At 35.4% G+C, this 23,947-nt stretch overlaps 1 protein-coding gene across 1 annotated transcript in view; it reads right to left on the reverse strand.

Annotated features, from left to right (window-relative positions):
- The window catches only part of LOC142340920 (nicotinamide N-methyltransferase-like), a 159,163-nt gene that overhangs the window by 53,773 nt on the left and 81,443 nt on the right, over nt 1-23,947 (reverse strand). Inside the window, exon 2 of the mRNA XM_075391697.1 lies at nt 22,408-22,573. Coding sequence (XP_075247812.1) covers nt 22,408-22,573 — 166 coding nt within the window. The remainder of the gene's footprint in view (nt 1-22,407; nt 22,574-23,947) is intronic.

The raw sequence follows: 23,947 nt of genomic DNA on the forward strand, positions 1-23,947 counted from the left end.
AGGAAAATCTTTTGAAACCGAAAGAAAAGATCTTCTTGACAATAAATCTATAAACGGAGTAGCCGAATTGCTCCACATTCACCTTTTATTTGTCCAAATGGGCTAATCCGGTTCTCAGGCCGCATCAAGTGGTTAATGGAAGTTGGGTTTAACTTAAAGTACCCAATCACCTTAGACGCAGGTCGTCCGTTTGTAAAACTGTTCCTTGAACACACTCACGTAAAGCATTATCATCAAGGCGTTGAACACCTAAGATCAATTGTGCAGAAACACTATACAGTACTGATACTAAAATCATCTTTGCGTTCCATCAAAGCACACTGCTTGAGGTGCCGAGAATTCCAAGCTGTAACTATGCAACCAATCATGTCGGACTTACCTAAGTAGAGAATTGCTTACCAGTCTCCTCTCTTCAGGAACACCGGCGTTGACTACTTTGGGTTGTTCTATGATACTGTACGCCGTACTACTGAGAAGAGGTGGGGCTTTCTCTTCACTTGTCTCACTACTCGCGCTGTCCATGTCGAGATAGTTACATCCATGGACACCAGTCCTTGTGTTATGGGAGTTGATTGGTTTGTGTCACTTAGGGGTACACCTGCCATGATTTGGTCCGACAACGGCACTAACTTTATTGGAGCGGAGAAAGAACTCCGAAAAAGTATTGAAAAGTGGAAAGTTGTCAACATTGCAGCTGAGCTCGCTCACAAAGGTATAAAATGGAGGTTCAATCCACCCAGCGCACCACACCAAGGTGGTATTTGGGAGAGGTTGGTACGCAGTTTCAAGCGCGTGTTGTATACTATTCTTGGCACGCGTCGCCTCACAGATGAGGTACTGCATACTACCTATTGTCTCGTGGAGAATGCTCTCAGTTCGCATCATTTAACACCCGTAAGCGCTGATCCGTGCAATTTGAACGCTAAAACGCCTAACCACTTTCTTTTAGGAGAATACTCTACCGGCATTCCGTCTACTGTCGGCAATAAAGAATTTGACCATCGTAAACATTACGCCCGTGCTCAGTCCTACGCTAAATTGATCTGGTCCCGTTGGATCAGAGGGTATGTACCGACGCTGAACTTACGCTCTAAGTGGCAGATGCCTGCAGAGCAACATCTTAAGACCGGTGATTTGGTTTTGATAGTTGAGGAAACCAACCCTAGGGGTTACTACCCAACCGCTTGGATTGTGGAACTCCGTTACGGCTCCGATAGCGTCGCGTGCTCCGTCGTTTTACGTACGTCGACCGGTTCACTCGTCCGCCCGCTTGTAAAAATTGTACCAGTTTTCCCAACATCTTCTTCAGGGCCGGAGGATGTTACGTAGTACATGGACAAATTTTAGACAATCAGAATCGAGTATTTCTAAATAGCAAATAGGCCTTTAAATCGTTCCAAATAAGATTTAAATACTTTCTAATATACGTAGAAAGTTCCGAAAAGGTTCATTTAACCTAATTTTAAGCAAATATAACCGCGATATGTATCGATTAAGCTGGTTTTCGGCTTCATATTTTTAGGTTATCTAGTTAATTGTAGGATGGATACGAACTGATTTTACGTCAACATCAGACAAAAAACCAGTAAAAGAGCATCGAAAAAACCTTGCCGTCTAAGTTTCACTTGTTGTCTTGATCGATGGCTTACACGTTGCTTTCTGAATAACACGTTGTTACTTTTTATACTGAATGAATTGAATCCTCGGACTACTGATTGTTTTGGATATCATCAGAGTTTACAAAATTTACCCACAAATAATCATACATCTTTTTGAAATTCTTTTTAAGCGTTGAAATTATGTAATTTCACCGCTAAAGTAAGCATTGAACTTACAAAAAATCAATACAGTTCACCGCTAAACTTTGTAATTCCACCGCTAACATTACAAAAATTAAACGCGTATATTTTACAAAGAGTAGAATGAATTTGATTTAAATTCAAAACAAATATACTAGATTTTAGTGAGAAGTGGACCAGTGGAAGAAGAAGTGGCTGATATGCAGGACGTGAGAGATTCGTGTCCGTGCAAGGACGGTAACTTGTAGTAAGCGGTGAACTGTGGTTAATTTTTGTAAGATCACAGCCTACTCTAGCAGTGAACCTACATAATTTCAACGCATTCATCGCATTTCACCGCAAAATTATGTACAAAAATTGCGGTGAAAAATTATTTTATCACCGCTTATCTTACCTATTTTATCGATTTTTTTCTCGACACGGGGACGGAATATAATCAGAAAAATTTTTACTATGCAGTTTGTTATGAAAGCTTAAAATCTGACATGTTCAGAATTCTAGTCAGAGTTAAGTTGCAGAATAGAAAAATTATTATTCATGATTCAACTCTGCGATGCTCTGGGAATCTCATCTGGGTTACTAATGGAGGCTGCTTTTGTCGCATGTTCTGTGTCAACTCTTATGAGCGTTAGAAGACAATTTACGCTGAATGCGCTGCCTCTACTATATGTGAAATGAATTGTTCTCAGTTATTCTAACGCGATGGTCAGGATTTTTTTACCATCGGCGTTTACTCTTAGAGAGGAAGCAATAAGATTACAATAATTGATGGAAAGTGTGTTCCGTTCCAAAACTTTGAGAGAAGGAACTAAAGTCCGCAAAAAGACAATGTTAACTTTACACATAGGGTCTATTTTATCAGGTGAAATACTATATGTATAATAAGTGCACTGAAACGAGCCTCAGGAGTAGCAGCTATTATCTACAGTAGCTCAAAAATCAAATACCATTACGGTATTTGAGATGAGATGTGTGTACCAATGTCAGACGGAAATTTTCCCTACATTTTAGACATTAGTGAGGGTCGAATCAGTTTACTCCTGGCAATTTCAAAGTGATATTCTATCGTTACAGAAATCAAAAAGTTCACTAACGAGCAGACCAAAGAAACCTGGCATCATTAGAGAATTTATTCTCAAACTGCAGCGTGAACAAAATAAGGTACAAAAACAAAAGAAGAACCCAAATTTCGAAAAAATTGATTCCCTGTCAGAAGAAACATTTTCCCTTCATCACCAGTTAAAAGGAGTATTTAAAATTAACTGCAACTTTTGCAAGTAAAACCGATAGCAGGTTACAAAAAGAGCAAATTTTCCGCCACGTTTTTTTAAATGATAGCTATCAATAATTTTTTTATTGCTTACTCTACCTTTCTTAACTATTTGGTTAGCAGAAAACTGCTAAATTAAAGAGATAACAATTTGTTTTTTCATATTTTTGCTATTCTCTTAGCTTGTTATATGCGACGGACTATGGTCAAGACATGCCTCAGACTACAGCTAGTTTTATGCAATAGACTAATCCGAGAAATTTTTACTATGAATTTTGCTACAAAAAGTGTAAAAGATGACATGATCAGAGTACTAGTCAGAGAAAACTGTAGAATTTTTAAATTCATGGTTCAGCTCTGCGGTCCTCAGATAATCAGGTCAGGTTAACCGATCCTCAAAAGTATTAACTAACATTGTGATAGGGCAAGTATCGAATACCAATACGGTATTTGAGATGAAGTGCGAGTACCACAATATGGCATACAACAAATTGTCCTATATTCTAGACAGTAATGCTAGTGGTATCAGTTTACTTCGAGGCAATTTCAAACAGCTATGCTATCGTCACAGGTGACTGGTAGATAATTGACTAATTTCAAAATCAAGAGCAGCCGACAAATTAGCAGATCAAAGAAAACTTACATCATTAAAAGATTTGCTCTCATACCGCACAGTGACCAAGATAAGCCATAAATAACAAAAAGGGAGTTGCAGCTTCAGAGAATTAGGTCCCCTACTAGAAGAAACGTTTTCGCCAAATAACTCATTAATAAGAAAGGTTAAGTAAAATCACTGGAAACATTGGCAGCTGAACACAATTGCAATTTACAAAAACACCAAATAAAAACACCAAAACACCAAAAAGACCAGACACAAAATACCTTTAAGAAATTTTTTTTTCAAAATATTAGCTATCACTCAATTTTTATTGCTACCTGTATTTTCCTTACTGGTCAGCAGAAAAATGCTGAAGTAAAAAATAACAAGATTTTGGCATATTTGGTCTTCTCTTAGCATATGACATGCGAAAGACTGTAATCAAGACATGCGACAGACAATAGCTAAGTTTATGCAACAGCCTATAATCGTAGAATTTTTTACCATGAATTTTGATATGAAAAACCTAAAACACAACAGGACCAGTGCACTAGTCAAAATAATTTGCATATTACCAAATTAAAGATTTAACGATGTGATCCTCTGAGAAACATGTCAAGATTACTATTGAACGCTGTTTTGTTGCATGTGTTGTTCTTTGCAATTTTTTAAGGATCAGAAATCCTTTAACGCTGCATTCTACTATCTGTGTCATCAATTTTTCTTTATTCATCTAATGTGATGGGCAGGTTTTCTTACCTGCCATTTCTACCTGTAGGGAGGAAACAATAAGATCTCAAAACTTTTTTGTAATTGAGTTCTAAAAACTTTCAGAGGATGAACTAAGGTAAACAACCGGACAATATTAATTTAACCTATGGGGGCCACACTCTCACCAGTTCAAATTTTGATTCTATAATAAATGAACTGTATACGGTTTATAGATGATGAGCGTGTACCTCAATATGAATGACGACCAATTTTTCTACACTTTAGACAGTTGTGAAAGTCGAATCAGTTTTTTTCAAAGCAATTTCAAATGAACATGCTAACTTCACACAGGCCATATAGATTATTAGTTAAATACAAAAAGCATGAGCAGCCCCCAAATTAACATTCCAGAGAAACCTTACATTATTAGACAATTTGCTATAATTCCGCCCGGTGACCAAAATAATGTACAAAAGCAGAAAAAAATGTCCCATTTTCCGCAAAGTTTGAACACTATTAGAAGAATTGTTGTCCCTAGATAACTCGTTGAAAGTCCGGATTCAAAATTACCTGCAAAATTTGCTGGTAAACACGATTGCAGGCTACAAAAAATGCAATTTTACTCTTCAGAAAACTTTTCAAAAATAAAAACTAAAATTTTATATTGCTAAAAATTAATTTATATTGTAACCTTATTTTTCTGAAATAATTGGTTAGTTTTTTTCAGTTTAGTTTTTAGTTTAGTTTTTATTTGGTTGTTCTATTTTTCATAATTAATTATTCTCAGATTATCGAACGCGATGTTCAGGATTTTTTACGAACGGCTTTAACTCTTAGAGAGGAAACACCAAGAATACAATGCTTGATGGTATGAGTGTTCCGATCCAAAACTTTTAGAGAAGGAACTAAAGTCAACAAAAATATCGTGCTAGCGTTACCCACATGGGCCATTATATCACCAGATGAAATACTAATTGTATATTAAGTGAACTGAACAAGTAAAACGAGCCTCAGGAGTAGTAGCTACCATCTACTGTAGTTCAAGTATCAAACACCATTGCGATATTTGAGATCAAGTGTGTGTACCACTTCATGTCAGACGGCATTTTTCCTATATTCTAGACTTTAATAAAGGTCGGATCAGTTTACTCCACGGCGATTTCAAAACGCTCTGCGGTTGTTGCAGAATCCTGGTAACTCTTTATTCAATTTCAAAAAACTGTGAGCAGCACACTAACTAGCTGACCAAACAATTCTTACATCAAAGTATTCTTACATCATTAGAAAAATTGCTCTTATGCCGCACAGTGAAAAAAAAACAATGAACAAAAACAAAAGGGGAGACGTGTTTTTGAAAAAATTGAGTCCCTGTCAGAAAACAAAATTTCCTCGCATCACCCCCTTGTTTTAGAGAAAACCTTGGAAGTGTACACTCTTGACTCAGCGCTGCGGTCCTCTGAAAATCAGGCCAGGAATACTATTGAGTGCTGCTTTTACCCCATGTGTTTTGCTTTGTCATTTTTTGAGCGGCAGACAGAATTTCAGCTGAATGCGCGACCTCTGTTTTATGTGTTTTGAGTTATCTTTAATTCTTGCACTGCAATTGTCAGGTTTTGTTTACTGGCTGCTTGCACTTGCAAGGAGGAAACAGTAAAATTACAATGCTTGATTGTAAATATGTTCCGATCCAAAACTTTTAGAGAATGAACTAAGGTCAACAGACAGACCATTTTATCTTTAACCGTAGGGGGAATTTCTTCACCGGGTCAATTTTTAAATGTACAATAAGTGAAATGAATATGCTTGCCAATACTCAGAAGTAATAACTATCATCTATGATAGGGCAAGTATCGAATACCAATACGCTATTTGAGATGAATTGCGAGTACCACAATATGGCAGACAATAAATTGTCCTATATTCTAGACGCTAACAACTTTGGGATCAATTTACTTCGAGGCAATTGTAAAGCGCTCTGTTATCATCACAGACGCCATGTTGGTCTTTAAAAACTTTCATATGTAAGAGCAGCCAACTATTTAGCATACCAAAGAAATTTTACATCTTTAGAAAATTTGCTTTTCTAACACACAGTGACCGAAATAAAGTACAAAAACAAAAGAAGAGTCGCAGCTTCGGAAAAGTTGGTCCCCTACTAGAAGAAACTTTTTCTCAAAATCCATTATTAAAAAGAAAGGTTAAGTAAAATTACGGGCCACATTTGCAGCTGAATACAGGTGCAGAATACAAAAACAGCTAATTTACCTTTAAAAAACTTTTTTTTTCGAAAAATTAGCGAACAACCAATTTTTTTTCCTAACTGTATTTTCCTTAATGGTCACTAAAAATATGCTAAAATAAAGAAATAACAAGATTTTAGCATATTTGGTCTTTTTTTAGCATGTGACATGCGAAGGACTGTAATCAAGACATGCGACAGGCTATAGCTAAGTTTATGCAACAGACTATAATCGGACAATTTTTTACCATGAATTTTGTTATGAAAAACCTAAAACACAATATGACAAGTGTACTAGTCAAAACAAAATGCAGAATAACAAATTCAAGATTTAACGATTTGATCCTCCGAGAAACAGGTCAGGATTACTATTGAATGCTTTTTTTGTCGAATGTGTTGTTCTGTGACAACTTTTTCAAGGATTAGAATACATTTCATGCTGTATTCTCGGCATCTACTATATGTGTCATGAGATATTCTTAATTCATCTAACTTGATGGTCAGGTTCTTTTACCAGCGAAATTCAACTCGTAGGGAGGAAACAATATGATCTCAAAACTTTTTTGCAATTGCGTTCCAAAAACTTTTAGAGATTGAACTAAGGTAAAAAAACGGACAATACTAATTTAACCACAAGGGGCCCCCTTCTCACTAGTTCAAATTTTGATTATAAAATAATTGCACCTTATTTGGTATATAAGATGATGAGCGTGTACTTCAATATGAGTGACGACCAATTTTTCTATACCTTAGACATTTGTGAAAGTCGAATAAGTTTATTTCAAGCCAATTCCAAACCAACAAGCTAATTTAACAATGACCACATACATTATTAGTTAAATACAAAAAAGCATGAGCAGCCCCAAATTATCATTCCTGAGAGACCTTACATTATTAGAAAATTTTCTCTAATTCCACCCAGTGTCCAAAATAATCTAGAAAAGCAAAAAAGATGTCGCATTTTTCGAAAAATTTATCCACTTTTAGAAGATTGATTGTCTCCAGATCACTCGTTGAAATTTTACACTGGTCACATAGATTATTAATTAAATTCAAAAAAGCATGAGCAGTCCCCAAATTATAATTCCAGAGAAACCATACATTATTAGAAAATTTTCTCTAATTCCACCCAGTGTCCAAAATAATGTACAAAAACAACAAAGATGTGCAGATTTCGCAAAGTTTATCGACTTTTAGAAGAATTATTGTCCCCAGATCACTCGATGAAATTGCGGATTTAAATATACCTGCAAAATTTGCAGGTAAACACGATTGCAGTCTGCAAAAAACGCAGTTTTACCCTTTAAAACACTTTTTTTAAAAATAACAACTATCCTTTAATTTATCTTGCTAACCATTTTTTCCTGAACTAATTGGTTAGATTATTATTCAGTTTAGTTTTTTCTTAGTTTTCAGTTCGCTATTCTATTTTTTATAACTAATTTTTCTCAGTTTATCTAACGCGATGTTCAGGATTTTTTACGAACGGCTTTAACTCTTAGAGAGGAAACACCAAGAATACAATACTTGATGGTATGTGTGTTCCGATCCAAAACTTTTAGGGAAGGAACTAAAGTCACCAAAAATATCATGCTAACTTTACCCACAGGGGCCATTTTATCACCAGATGAAATACTAACTGTATATTAAGTGAACTGAACAAGTAAAACGAGCCTCAGGAGTAATAGCTACCATCTACTGTAGTTCAAGTATCAAACACCATTGCGATATTTGAGATCAAATGTGTGTACCACTTCATGTCAGACTGCATGTTTTCCTACATTCTTGACTTTAATAAAGGTCGGATCAGTTTAATCCAGGGGAGTTTCAAAATGCTATGTTGTTGTTACAGAAGCCAGGTAGCTTTCTATTCAAATTCAAAATAGTTTGAGCAGCCCACTAATTAGCAAACTAACGAATTCTTTTATCATTAGAAAATTTGCTCTTATGCCGCACAGTGAACAAAAAAATGAACAAAAACAAAAGGGGAGACGTATGTTCGAAAAAGTGCATTCCCTGTCAGAAAAAAAACATTTTCCCCGCATCACTCCTTGAAAAAATGTGTATTTAATAACGTCATAACATGCAACAGACTACAACTAATTCGATGCAAAAGACTATTCCGAGAATATTTTACTAGGAATTTTGTTATGAAAATTCTAAAAGATGACATGACCAAAATACTAGCCAGAGAAAACTGTAGAAATGTAATTTCTTGACTCAGCGCTGCAATACTCTGGAATTAGGTCAGGAATACTATTGAGTTCTGCTTTTATCCCATGTGTTTTGCTTTGTCATTTTTTGAGCGGCAGAGAGAATTTCAGCTGAATGCTCGACCTCTGTTTTATGTGTTTTGAGTTATTTTTAACTCTTGCACTGCGATTGTCAGGTTTTGTTTACTGGCTGCTTGCACTTGCAAGGAGGAAACAGTATAATTACAATGCTTGATTTTAAATGTGTTCCTATCCAAACTTTTTAGAGAATGAACTAAGGTCAACAGGCAGACCATTTTATCTTCACCCGTAGGGGGAATTTCTTCACCAGGCCAATTTCTAAGTGAAGAATAAGTGAAATGAATATGTTTGCGAATACTCAGTAGTATTAACTATCATCTATGATAAGGCAAGTATCGATTACCAATACGCTATTTGAGATGAATTGCGAGTACCACACTATGGCAGACAATAAATTGTCCTATATTCTAGACGCTAATAACTTTGGGATCAATTTACTTCGAGGCAATTGTAAAGCGCTCTGTTATCATCGCAGAAGCCATGTTGATCTTTATTAACTTTAATATGTAGGAACAGCCAACTAATTAGCATACCAAAGAAATTTTACATCATTAGAAAATTTGCTCTCCTAACCCACGGTGACCAAAAAAAACTACAAAAACAAAAGAAGAGTCGCAGCTTCGGAAAAGTTGGTCCCTTACTAGAAGAAACTTTTTCGCAAAATCACTTATTTAAAAGAAAGGTTAAGTAAAAAAGAAAGGTTAAGTAAAATTACAGACCACATTTGCAGCTGAATACAAGTGCAGGATACAAAAACAGCTAATTTACCTTATGCAACAGACTATTATCGGGCAATTTATTACCATGAATTTTATTATGAAAAACCTAATACACAATATGACCAGTGTGAAAGTCAAAACAAATTGCAGAATAACAAATTCAAGATTTAACGATTTGATCCTCCGAGAAACAGGTCAGGATTACTATTGAATGCTTTTTTGTCGAATATGTTGTTCTGTGACAACTTCTTCCAGGATGAAAATACATTTCAAGCTGTATTTGCGGCATCTACTATAAGTGTCATGAGATATTCTTAATTCATCTAACGTGATGGTCAGGTTCTTTTACCAGCGATATTCTACTCTTACATAGGAAACAATAAGATCTCAATACTTTTTTTGTAACTGCGATCCGATCCAAACTTTTGAGAGAATGTACAAAGGTAAACAAACGAACCATATTTACTTAACACATGTTGTCCACAATATCATCAGTTCAAGTACTGAACGTGTATTAAATGTAATGTATTATGGTATTTAGGACGATGTGCGTGTACCCCAATATGAGTGACGCCAAATTTTTCTTGTGAAAGTCGGATCAGTTTACTTCAAGGCAATTTCAAACCAACATGCTAACGTGACAGACGCCATATAGATTATTAATTAAATACAAAAAATTTGAGCAGCCCCCAAATTACCATTGCCGAGAAACCTTACAATATTAGAAGATTGGCTCTTATTCCGCCCGGTGACCACAATAATGAACAAAAGCAAAAAAGAAGTAGCATTTTCAGCAGTGTTTATTCACTATTAGAAGAAACATTTTGCCCACTTCACTCGTTGAAAGTGCGGATTTAAAATTAGCTGCAAAATTTGCAGGTAAACACGATTGCTGCATACAGAAAAAGCAAATTTACACTTTTTAAAAATAAAAGCTATCACTCAATTTTTTTATTGCTCACTGTACATTTCTTAGCTAATTGGTAAGCTCAAAAATGCCAAAGAAAAAAATAACATTTTTGGCTTATTCAAATTTTTTTAGCATGTGACATACAACACACTATAACCAAGACATGCGAAAAACTATAGCCAAGTTTATGCAACAAACTATAATCATAGAATATTTCACTTTTAGTTTTTTTAACAAAAAGTCTACTTTAAGATATGATCCAAGAACCAGAAAGAGTAGATTTTATTACTGGAAATTCCTGATTCAGCACTGCGGTCCTTTGAGAACCAGCTCAGTATTAACATTTGCTCTATGTCATTTTTTGCATAAGATTACAATTTACGCTGAATGCATGGCCTCTACTATATTTGTGATGAATTATTCATTATTTTTTTAACGCGAAGGTCAAGTTCATTTACCAGCATATTGTTGTTGTAGGGAAGAAACAATAAGATTACAATACCTAATTGTAACCCAAAGATCAACAAACAGACCACGTAAACTTTACCATGGGGGCCACTTTATCGCCAGGTCAAATACTAAATGTATAATAAGCGAAGTGAATAAGTTAACAGATCCTCAGAAGTAGTAGCTATCGTCTACGGTAGCTCAAGTATCAAATACCATTGCGATAATTAAGATGAGGTGCGTGTACCACTTTATGTCCGACGGGCAAGTTTCCTATACTCTTGACATTAATGAAGGTCGGATCTTTTTACTTCAGGGCAATTTCAAGGTGCTATTCTATCGTTACAGACGCCAGGTAGATCTTTAAATAAATCCCAAAAGTTCACTAACTAGCAGACCAAAGAAACCTTACATCTTTAGAAAACTTGCTCTCATACCGCACAGTGAACAAAATAAGGTACATAAACGGAAGAGGAGCCGTAGTTTCAAAAAAGTTGATTCCCAATGAGAAGAAACATTTTCCCTGCATCACTCGTTAAAAATGTGTAGGCAAAACTACTGCAAAATTCTGAAGGTAAACATGATTGCAGATTACAAAAACAGCAAATTTGCTGTCAATAAACTTTTTTTATTTCTAAATAATAGCTGACACCAGTTCTTATTGCTAATTCTACTTTTTTAAGTATCGGGTTAGCAAACAACCGAATCATTATAATAACGATGAGATTTTTAACTCGCTCGCTGAAGCATGCAGATATTGCATTATAAAGATTAGAAAGTATGGGCTCTGTTACAAAGTATATGAATACGTCAAATCTATCTTACAATTTGACAATGGAATCCGAGTTTACCAAATATTGTTTTGGATTATCGGAAGAATGCCAATTTGATGTAGGTTTCCTGAGATCATTCAAAACCGTTACGTAAAATGGTCCTTAGTTTGGTTAAATTTTACATTCAGAATTCTGAAGGGGCAACCTTTTTCCCAAGATTAAGAATTCAATACCCTTTTCATCTATATGTAAACCGTCCAAATGGTTCTATTTTTTTGTCGAGAATAAATCAAGGTCAGTATAAACTCTAGAACAGCTGTGATGGTCGAAACTTTTCCATTTGCGCAAGGACTATTGAAAATTGTTTTAGATCTAGGAAAAATGTTTCCCGCCATTTTGGAAAAAAGATTTTAATAGTTGTAAAATAAAATTTTTTTGGAATGCTTTTTTTCATGTGGGAAAGAATAGTTCCAAAACAAAATTTGTGCTACTTAGATTTTATCTTGAACCAATACCGAACAAATTTGAACCAATGTTGAGCACTCTTTTCAAAATACTGATATGGAATCTATTACAAAGTCTTACAAAGTGTTTACAAAGTGCTCGAATTGATTCTTTTCGGGTCTGCAAATGTTGCGGACTCACTTTGGTGCGAGTTCTATCAAAATAAATACCAAAAATTTATTTTAGCCCGGGTCGAGGTTTGGTGGTGAATTTTGGTAAGAAATGCGGTGAAATGGGGTGAAAAAAAATTTTCACCGCGTATTTCTTACATCTTTTTGCTGTGAATGCGGTGAATCGCGGTGAATTATTTTTTTTCACCGCGTTCTCGGTGGCGGTGAAATATTCTTTTTCACCGCTTGATGCGATTAATTATTTTTTTTCACCGCATCTAGCGGTGAAAAAAAAATAATTCACCGCTTGAGAGAAAGCGGTGAAAAAAAAAATAATTCATCGCATTAAGCGGTGAAAAAAATAATTAACAGCCACCGAAAACGCTGTGAAAAAAAATAATTCACCGCGATTCACCGCATTCACTGCAAAAAGATGTAAGAAATACGCGGTGAAATTTGTTTTTTTTCTCCGCATTTCACCACATTTCTTACGAAAATTCACCGTGTCTTCTATGAGTTCCTCTATGAGAACATTTCTTACCTGAATCAGCGCTTCAGCTGATTTTATTGTCAAACCAGGCATCATCAGACAGCTCACTGCAGACAATCTCCATCAGCAACAATTTTTTACTGTTCAGCAACTTTTATTCATTTTTTTCGATTATTCAAGAGTTTCAAACAAAACCGCTAGTTTTGATTAATTTCCCATTTGAGCCTCTACGCAACAACGCTATCGCTGTTTTCCTCTTTTCAAAAAACCGAAAGAATCAGTCAATCAATCAATTATCAAATCAAACAAAATTCAAAGTCGGCAATATAAATAAGTACAATTCGTTCGTAAAACAAACTTCAAAATGCGAAAATCAAAAAGAGACAACGTAAAGCTAAACGGCAAACATCAAATGAAAATGCAAAAAATTAACGCAGTAAAGAATTGGAATGTCTCAAACAACTTTGGAATTTCTGCAGTTCAGTGTCCAATGTTTGTGTTTCGATTTTTTGCTCCATCATATAGAAAAAATGGTTTAAAAGTAAAATTTTTAGATATTTTTACTACTTTTGTTTGCTTTCAACACTTTCCAGTTTCACTTGCATGCAGCTGATTTTTTTTGAAAAATTGCAAAAATAATTTGAAAGTAGGTTACAGCAAGAGTTCAAAAACTCAGGGTAGGGGCCGATAATTTGCTACATCATATAGAAAAAATGTTTCAGAAATAAAATTTTTTGATATTTCCACTACTTTTGTTTGCTTTCAACACTTTCCATTTTTTCACTTGCATGCAACTGATTTTTTTGAAAATTTGCAAAAAAAATTTGAAAGTAGATTACAGTAAGAGTTCAAAAACTTAGGTTGGGGGTCGATAATTTGCTCCACCATATAGAAAAATGGTTTAAAAATAATATTTTGATATTCTCACTACTTTTGTCTGCTTTCAACACTTTCCAGTTTCATCTGCATCCAACTGATTTCATTGAAAACAATATCGATACTTCAGCCCACAACAAAATCTCACATAATTGAACGCTTTTTAGCGTTGACACCTAGGCCTGGGGTCGTATAGCGGTGAATTGTTTTTTTCACCGCATTCACCGCATTCACCGCATTTCTTATATTAATTTGCCATAATAGATTATGCGGTGAATTTTTGTAAGAAATGCGGTGAATTTGGTGGTGAATTTTTGTAAGAAATGCGGTGAAAAGCGGTGAATTATTTTTTTTCACCGCATTCACCGCAATCACCGCATTTCTTACGAAAATTTACCCAAAAAGCTCGACCCGGGAGGGGAAAAACTATGAGATCTTGATTATCATGCTAGAGCCAAATAATGAAAGAACATAATTTCTTGGTAATCATACAATGATGATACTTGATTTCTTGATTCTGTAGAGGAGTTGTACTGCGAACTAGGATATGTACAACAGCATAAGTTATCACTGAGTGACTTCAAAGCACATTCATCGCAGGGAATCTGAAACTGTTGTATCTAAGATGACGTCCAATCAAACCGTGTGCGTGAAACAAACCTTCACCACTCAGGATCAGATTTTCATCAGCTATGTAACGCGACAAACCCCACCCCTGCCTGGAGCTCGAGTTGTGAACAGACTGTCCTCGACTATGTTATTGTTCCAACATTTGATCAATATAGAGAACAAAGATGCCAGGCCGGTTTTTTTTCTTCAGTCAAAAGTTCACTTTGTGGCTAGTTTTGAATTTTATGAAAAAACTAATAAATTTGTGGCAGGCTGGAAAAAGGGAGCTGAGTGCAGGAAAAACGTGCTTAAAATCTAATTTTGAAAAACCAAATCATAATGTTGATTTTACAAATGTAATTCAATTGTTAGGAAATAGAACATTTTTTCTCGGTAGATGACTTTTTCTGTACCAAGTAGCATCAGTAGGTCAGGGGTACCCAGGAATATCTTGCCAAAAAAACTTTATTGCTAGGACCCTTTGTGAATAGCCACCAACACTGGCGTCAGTTAAGCAAGCTGATTAGACTGGTTCTTTGACGCCTTGCCATAGCACCACCAACAAAGCACACTCAATATTATCTGCTGGTGGATCACCGCACAGTTTTTTTTCTGGTGACCACACAACCTCTAACCAAGCTCGAACGCGCAACCTCAATGCAATGACAATGGCAACGCCAAAAAAAACACAAAGCAGAATACAAACAGCCTGAATGTAATGCCGAACAAAATGATGCAACAATCTGTTTTGAAAGCAAAAAACACGGTGATTTGGAAAAACTATCGAAGAGCCTGCAAACCATGAACGACTCGACTGACAGTGGAATTATAAAAGCGGCAAAAAATGTTCATGAAAAAGCAGCAGAAACATTTCCTGTGCTTGAGAACACAAGTTACGAGTTGACTGCACAGCTTGACGAAGATCAACAAGAAAAAGTTCATCAGCAAAATTTCTAAACGTGGAACACCATCGACGACATGAAATTGGAATTTCAGAATCACACTTCGCAAGAAAACGCCCCAGAAACAAAAATCAGAAACAAACCGCAACAAAAATCACAACAGAGATACAGAACTAGCAGCCAATTGGACAGCGGAGAATTCAGCTACCAACAACAACATCAGCAACATCCGAGCAATAGGACAACAGCAAACATTGAACAACAGATTTTTACACAACGAGCAACCGGACACTAACAATTTTGTTCAACGTGACAGCATGTGCAGCTTTGGATACGATAAACTAGCTGAAACAATCTAAAGGACAAAGTGACAACCTGGTTTGGGAGACTCACAATTTTTCACTAAGGCAACCGTACAGCCACAGCAATTGTCAAGAACGTTTTCACAACCAGCTCCATTTTACACACCCTGTGTTGACTTGCTCCCAAATACAGATTTACCCACATTTGTATACCTCAACCAATGGCTTAAAGAAATAGCAGACGTACATGGCCGCTCGACACTCCAATGACAGAACGGCACATCGAAAGAAACACAACAAAAAAACTCAAATCAATTAGCACCCGACAAGTTATCAACAAAAAACAATCTAACAGCGAAAAAAGACAACAGCCAAAGCAGAACAACAACAACAAGAACAGTCATTACAACTGATTGAGCAGAACACAACATGGAGAATAAACATCGGATATACGCCTTCATCGAAGCAAAGAGCGGCTTGGCGATATTCTCACCCTATGAACTGCTACTTGAAAAAAACACGTCAACAATATTTCTTGGAACGACCCAACGGTACAGACACAACGTTAAATTAAACAAATTAACAGAAATTTCAATTCTGATTGATGACAAACGCTACAACCTCAAGAAGAAATGTGTTGTGGAAAACATTAGATTGAAAATGTTGAAGGAGCACTCAGCAGAAACCGACAGAGAACATGAGAATCTCAGACACGTCAATAAGCATACATTTCAGGGCACTCTTCAGCACCAACTTTAATTATTTGCGAGCTTGTTTGGACTGTTGTTGGACTTCATAGTGTTGGGTGAGAGCAAAACGCAACATTCGATGAATCATACTGTTTTGTCTTGCAGCAATTGCCTCGAGCAAGACAGCGATCCCAACGAGGTGGAATGCAAAGACATTAAAGAAGAAGTTGAAAAAGTCATTGGATTAATCGAGATGTTTTATTTGCCAAACAAATACTCAATAGAACATGCTTGAGACAGAAAGATTGATTATATGAAATAGGATTTCTTGAAAAAAAGACAACAGTTTCCCAGACGCACTATCATATGCCTTCACTCGTCTTCATCATTTTGTCAGCAGACTGCAGATAAACCTGATAAGTATAACAAATACACTAATGTGATACAAGCAGACCTACAAAATTTTAAATTGCAGGAGTACCTTTCCATTAACTGAAAGATATATAATGGTACATACAACACTTTGGTTTTGTCAGTCCAAACAAACTTATTATCGGACTTGATACGAGGCGATACAAATCCGAAGGAGCCTTAATGACAAACTCCTTGCTGCACCTGACCTCCTGAAAAACAAGCTCGGAAATAGGTTTCGATTTGGACAGGGGGCAAATGGCAATCGGGGAGACATCGAAGCAATTTATATGAAAATTTGAGGAAAGCGAAAAGACAGACATTTTCTCCGATTCGTCTGGAAACAACCCAATATCTAGCAATAGTGGTGTACGAGTACCAGCTGCCCTTCTTCGGAGCGGGGGAATTACCAGCCTTATCAAAATTTGTTTTGCAGCAGAGAGCAAAAAATAACCTAGAACATCACCCGTATGCACTGGAGACCATCAGTGGACATTTATTATGGACGACATGGTTGCAGGGTGTCATTCATAAAGAAAGATAAATTCAACACAACAAAATGGTGCACCGGCATCCTTGAATTTTGTCGGCAGATGCAAAAAGGCTTGCACAAAACAAACCTTGACCACTTCAATGAAATTGGTTTGAAACGAGTTCTTGGAGATCGCTGCAGCTCGAATGAGGCTAACTTATTACCTTTAATTTACCTTTTTACTTTTATTCAAAGGACATTCAACCCAGGGAGTCTGAAACTGCTCTATCTAAGATGACGTCCAAACAAACAAAATAAACTTGCACTACTGAAGGTAAGATCTTCATCAGCTTTGTAACGCGACAAAGCCGACCCCAGCCTGGAGCTCGAGTTGTGAACAGACTCTCCTTGACTATGTTATTATTCCAACTTTTGATCAATATGGACAACAAAGATGCCGGGCCAGCTTTTTTCTTCAGTCAAAATTTCACGTGGTGGCTGGTTTTGATTTCTATGAAAAATCTAATAAATTTGTTGCAGGCTGGAAAAAAGGAGCTGAATGCCAGGAGTAAACAGACTAATTAAACGTACTAATAAATGAATAAACAGATTCGTAGGTGATACAATGTCTGGTAACACCCATTTTTTTCCTATTTTCAGCAACGTACTTTTATGACCAACAGCAACAGTAGAATATATCATTCGGGAAGCAAAAGTTCGTTCTATGATCGGAAAAACAAAAGCAGCACCGTTGCGTCTAACAAAAAGTCCATATTGTAACTGCAAGCAGTACCTTATGCACCACAGCACCATCAAAATTGAATCTGTATTCAATATCAACTGAAGGCAATTCGCACAAAGTGTTTAAACTTGAACGGAGAAGAGGAAAAAATTTGGGAATGAGGAGTAGTGCTGGGTAATCCTTCCTTATTTTTTTGCTTCTTTTTGCGTCCTAGAGTCATTTTCATGCTAACAATTTTTGAGTTTTAAATGATATTTAACTTAATCTAAACATAATAAAACTAAAGAAATAAATCTTTCGAAGAAAGCAATTTCCTTTTTCTTTGCAGCCACAAATGAAATTTGAAATCAATTATTTCTTGAAAATCCTTCAAAGATCCTCCAAGAAAAGGAAAAAGTTTGGGGTTGAGGAGTAGGGCTGGGTGATCCTTCTTTAGTTTTTGCTATTTTTTTGCTTCTTAGAGTAAATTTCATGCTAATAATTTTCTTAAACTTAAATCATAAAACATTCCTTTGTTTGTTTTTTGGACTCCATACACAAAAAAGAGCTGTGATACTCCTTGTAAAAAAGAACACTACCAACAATTATCTTTTTGGAGAAGAAAATAATTTGGAAAGACTTTTATCTTTTTGGATGATTTCTCTGGCACCTCGATGAAACTATTTTGCATGAAAATTAAAACATCTATTACAGGATCTGTTTGATACAACTTCCAAGGTATTGGAACATTACTATAACTTCTTCGAGATACCATCAAGAAGTGTTGAAAGAAATTTTTTTGAAAAATAAGATATTTTTGTAACTTCTGTCGCTGCCTGCGTTTAATCCCAAACCCACATTACAAGTTTCTTTAAATTTCACATCATAGACCAAATATAGGATAAAACAAAGCGGTTGAGAAGATTAAAAGTCTGCTCTTTTTTTCAATCTTGTACACGGTCGATTGATCTTTATGCTACAACAATCTAAAAACTTAGTAATCCGCTGGCTCTTAGTTGACCCCTCAGTTGAGTCAACAACATGAACATCAGAAGAAAAGTGTAAAGATATTGCCGCCACATTTTGGAGAAAACTTGAACAAGTCTGCTCAAAGATTCAGATAATATTTTTCTGAATGTGTATTACAAATCGTACCATGATTTTTGTCGGCAGATGCAAAATGACTTGCACAAAAAAAATGATGACTACTTCATTAAAAATTTTTGGCGACAAGTTCTTGGAGTTCACTGCAACTCGTATGAGATTAACTTATTAACTTTATTTTCAAAGCATAACACATACCTGGATAGGAACTTCTCAACTCAGATTTTTGTCTTCTGGGTCAAGTTTCTGCAATCAGTTGGGAATCATGTCTCATTTCATCATTCAAGCCAAGATCCTTCTACAAAAATTGTGAAAGCATGGACGCTAATGGAACGACGCCTTCAATTTGGACAATGAAAATCCTTCAAGGATTGAGTACTTGAAAAAAATTTTTAGGTAAAAAATGAGTAAACAGATTCGTAGGTGATAAAACGTCTGGGAACACATATTTTTTTTCTTATTTTCAGCAACGTACTTTTGGGTCCAACAGCAACAGTAGAATATATCAATCGGGAAGCGAGAGTTCGATCTGTGATTGGAAAAACAAAAGCAGCACCGTTGCGTCAAACAAAAATTCCATATTGTAACTGCAAGCAGTACCTTATGCATAACAGCACCATCAATATTGAATGTGTATTCATTATCAACTGAAGGCAATTTACCGCACAAAGTGTTTAAACTTGAACAGAGAAGAGGAAAAAATTTGGGAATGAGGAGTAGTGCTGGGTAATCCTTCTTTATTTTTTTGCTTCTTTTTGCGTCTTAGAGTCAATTTCATGCTAACAATTTTTGAGTTTTAAATGATATTTAATTTAATCTAAACATAATAAAACTAAAGAAATAAATCTTTCTAAAAAAGCAATTTCCTTTTTCTTTGCAGCCACAAATAAAATTTGAAATCAATTATTTCTTGAAAATCCTTCAAGGATCCTTCAAGAAAAGGAAAAAGTTTGGGGTTGAGGAGTAGGGCTGTGTGATCCTTCTTTAGTTTTTGCTATTTTTTTTTTGCTTCTTAAGGTCAATTTCATGCTAATAATTTTTTAATTTTAAATCATAAATCTTTTCCTTGTTTGTTTTTTGGACTCCATACACAAAAAAGAGCTGTGATACTCCCTGTGTAAAGCAACACTACCAAAAACTATGTTTTTGAAGATGAAAAATAATTTGGAAAGACTTTTATCTTTTTGGATGATTTCTCTGGCATCTCGATGAAACTATTTTGCTTGAAAATTAAAACATCTATAACAGGATCTGTTTGAGACAACTTTCAAGGTATTGGAACATTACTATAACTTCTTCGAGATACCAACAAGAAGTGTTGAAAGAAAATTTTTTTTGAAAAATAAGATATTTTTGTAACTTCTGTGGTTGCCTGCGTTTAATCCCAAAGCCACATTACAAATTTCTTTAAATGTCACATCATAGACCAAATATAGGATAAAACAAAGCTGTTGAGAATATGAAAAGTGTGCTCTTTTTTTCAATCCTGTATACTGTCGATTTATCCTGATGCTAAAATTTTTTTTAAAAAATAAGCAATCCGCTGGCTCCTAGCTGACCACTCAATTGAGTCAACAAACAGAACATTTGAAGAAAACCGTGAAGAGATTGCCGCCACATTTTGGAGAAAACGTGACGAAAACTACTCAAACATTCAGATAATATTTTTCTGAATGTGTTCTACAAATCGTACCGTGCTCCGAATCTCTTCTGCTTTGAAACGCTCCATGATTTTATCGATACTATATCGTAAAGCAACAGAATTCGTCATTTTTAGGGAATTTCAAAAACGAAAAGAAAAAGCAAGATGTTTGGAGAAAGCAATAATGAGAATGTTTCTCCCTCTCAACATCCTTACTTCAGACTAAATTTGACTTTGATGTTTGTGCTAATCAAATGGTTTCTTACATCATAGCTTTGCGAGTTGACGCGATTTATACAGGAAGCTTTTAAATGTTTTCACTCAAAAATATTGAAAACAAAAAAATATCTCACTGAAGTATAATAAGTTTTTATCTTAACTGCGGCAACCCTCAGTTAAATGAAGATTCTATGCAACTACAATTATTCGAACTGATTGCCCATGCACAACTTTTAGCGTCAGAAACAGAAAAATAGTAGCCTTTTGAGAAAAACAAAAAAATATTATATTCACCAACATTGGAAACAACTTATGCATTGTTGACTGTAGAAATTAGTTTCTCCATTGAACTCCAAATTCGTCGAGTAACCAAAAGAACCTACAGTCTAGTAATTATAGGTCAATTACATGAGTACCAAATATATAAATAACACTTTTTTTTATTTTTTATTGATATTAGTTATATTTGTTCGAGTAAAAAAGTTAATTTGAGTTCTGCCCATATCAAAATTGGTCCTCACATAGGACAAAAGAATCGAAGAGAACTTGAAACCGGAATTTTATGTGAAAGAAGAAAAAAAATTGTTATTATCAACTCTAACTTCTGTTGATTTCTTTATTATTTTCAGTGACAATTTTGAGGAGGGTTTTACGTATTCAAACTGGATCTCTTCTAACTATTAGTTAAATTTTTATCAGTGGCGTATATTTTTAAGGAGATAGTTAAATAAATGGAAAAAAGTTTCTGTTATTTATTGGTAAACCGATGGCTTCACATTTATTTTGGGTATTACTGTCTGTGTTTGTTTAAGATAAAAAAATTTTCGCGACTGATTGCTCTTGCTGAACTTTAATTTTCTAAGGAACTGCCTTGTGATGCAGAATAATTGATAATTCATGTGATCTAATATCTGCTAAAACCATGTGGAACTAACTAATTTTTTCAGTTATTATGGTGGCTCGAAAAAATTGCTGTAATAAAATTTTTGCAAAACGGTTTGTAAGAAAATATTTACCTCAGAACGAAAAAAAGATCACAAACTTGAGATGCATGTTGGAACATTCTGTACTAAACACAGCCTTGCACGATCTGTCTTGTTTGTATGAAGAGGCTGTGCTTGGTACATTTATTTTTTATGAAAAATGGATCGGCATCGAAAATAAAGGTTGTCCCGGAACTAACTAGTGTCCACTTATGCTTGCCTTTTTTTAATCACTTCGAATTATTAACTTCTTTCGTAAAGTTGATATGCAGATTTGAGCTCAAAAATGATGATCACAAAATCGTCTCTTCATAATCCATTTTGATCTTTAAGGTTAGACCGAGTAGTTGCGCCTTTACGGCTCGAAATTTAGAGAACTGCCAGAGTGATCAAAAGTTTGAAACACTTGCAATCATTTTGAAAGCAATCTTGCAAGTAAAGATATATGAATACAAAGGTACTCGAAAGATTCTTGTAAGTTTTTCGATACACTTGCAAGATAACTTGCAAAATTTAATGAAACTTGCAAGATTATTAAGACATTTGAATTTTCTCATCGCTACATTAGTTGCATTCAAAGGCGTTTTCCAGACGTTTTCAGTAGAATATTTACCACAAACCGGTCCAGTGGCGAGGTCCAGAACTCTCACAGGCGATTGCATCCCAGTCAGAGCACTATGAATGCAGAACTTCATGCCTCTGATCTTGAATCTGATTGCTCTCGCCAACTCACTGTTGAGCTCTCTGTCTCCAATTGACCACGAGGGAAATGGACCTTCCTGATAATGAAAACACAAATTTTTTTCTCTATGTATTAAACAATTTTCCAAGAGTGATTGCAAGAGTCTTGATGCCCTTTTAGCACTTCTTGTGTACAGCTTTATAATCTCAAAACTTCGTTATTGACAATCGACTATTGCTTTGCGCCTTTTGAGCTCACCACAAAAATAGACTTTTTGCCGAAAGAAAAAAATAGTTTTTTGACAAACAGTAATTAAGATTTACTCTGCCCGGAAAATTCGCAAATGGTTTTAAAGAATCATAGCAATGATACAAGATCAAAAGTAACATCTTAGCAATGAAACAAAAAGAGAATACAGGCATAAGAAGCAAATCTCAAAACATTTTTCGGCACCCGAGACTGAATTTAGAACCTCATTTGCGTTACTAAGGTTACAAATATTCATCCCGTGTGATCACTCGATTTTCCATTTCCTTCTATCGATCAAACTTTAATTTAAACTTCAATATCTCAAAACTTGACAAACAGAAAATGTTGAAATAGGTCCAAATCAGAAGATGCAGAGCTCCGTTGATGAGAAAATTTTAACAAATTTTTTAGGGCAATAAAACAATTCAAACCCCAGAAAAACTTCCAAAGTTTCCGAAATTTTATCAAAGTTTCTCACTGTAACGACTGTGTCCTGCCTCTGAAAACAAAAACGCCGCCGACAACTATCACTTTAAAATATGTAAAAATAGGCTACAATAAAGCTCGTTTGAGCTGCAAAAAGACAGCTAGCTACTGCATTTCACATCTTCTGAATTGTAGGAAGCCCGCGCCTGAGAAAGAAGCATTTAGTTGAAACTTAGTCGTGTTTTAAGGTAATGCTGTTTCAAAAATTTGATAATATGAAGAGTGATGACGTTCATCTTGGCTCTCAAAAGTTAAAAGCGAGAAGTAAGAAAGCAAAGCATGAACTTCGTTTATCCAGATCAAGATCTGGCGAGTAATTGACACTATTTATATCAGCTGATTTAAATCGTGTTTTTGTTACCCATGATGAAATGAAACTGAATTGAGTCCTCAAGTGCTGCCTAATGTTGCCTGACAATACGAATCACCAAGAAAAACACAAAGGTCGATAACAAAGATTGTGTGTGTATGTATGTGTGTGTGTGTGTGTGTGTGTGTGTGTGTGTGTGTGTGTGTGTGTGAGTGTGTGTGTGTGTGTGTGCAAGCTGGCGGAGCACTGTTTCAAGAAAAAAAGTTTTAAATAATGCACAGTATATTTGTCCTAAGTGAAGACCTATTCGGTGGTCTTGAGTTTTCCGCCTTTGATAAATTTTTTAAAGCTATAATGGTTTGTGTGATTTCAGCTTCTAAGTTACGTTAGGTTTTCCTTTTAAACATAAGCTGTCTGGTTTAAAAA

Source organism: Convolutriloba macropyga, chromosome 6 (assembly GCF_964194025.1).
Source record: "Convolutriloba macropyga chromosome 6, txConMacr16.3, whole genome shotgun sequence".
Classification (NCBI taxonomy): domain Eukaryota; kingdom Metazoa; phylum Xenacoelomorpha; order Acoela; family Convolutidae; genus Convolutriloba; species Convolutriloba macropyga.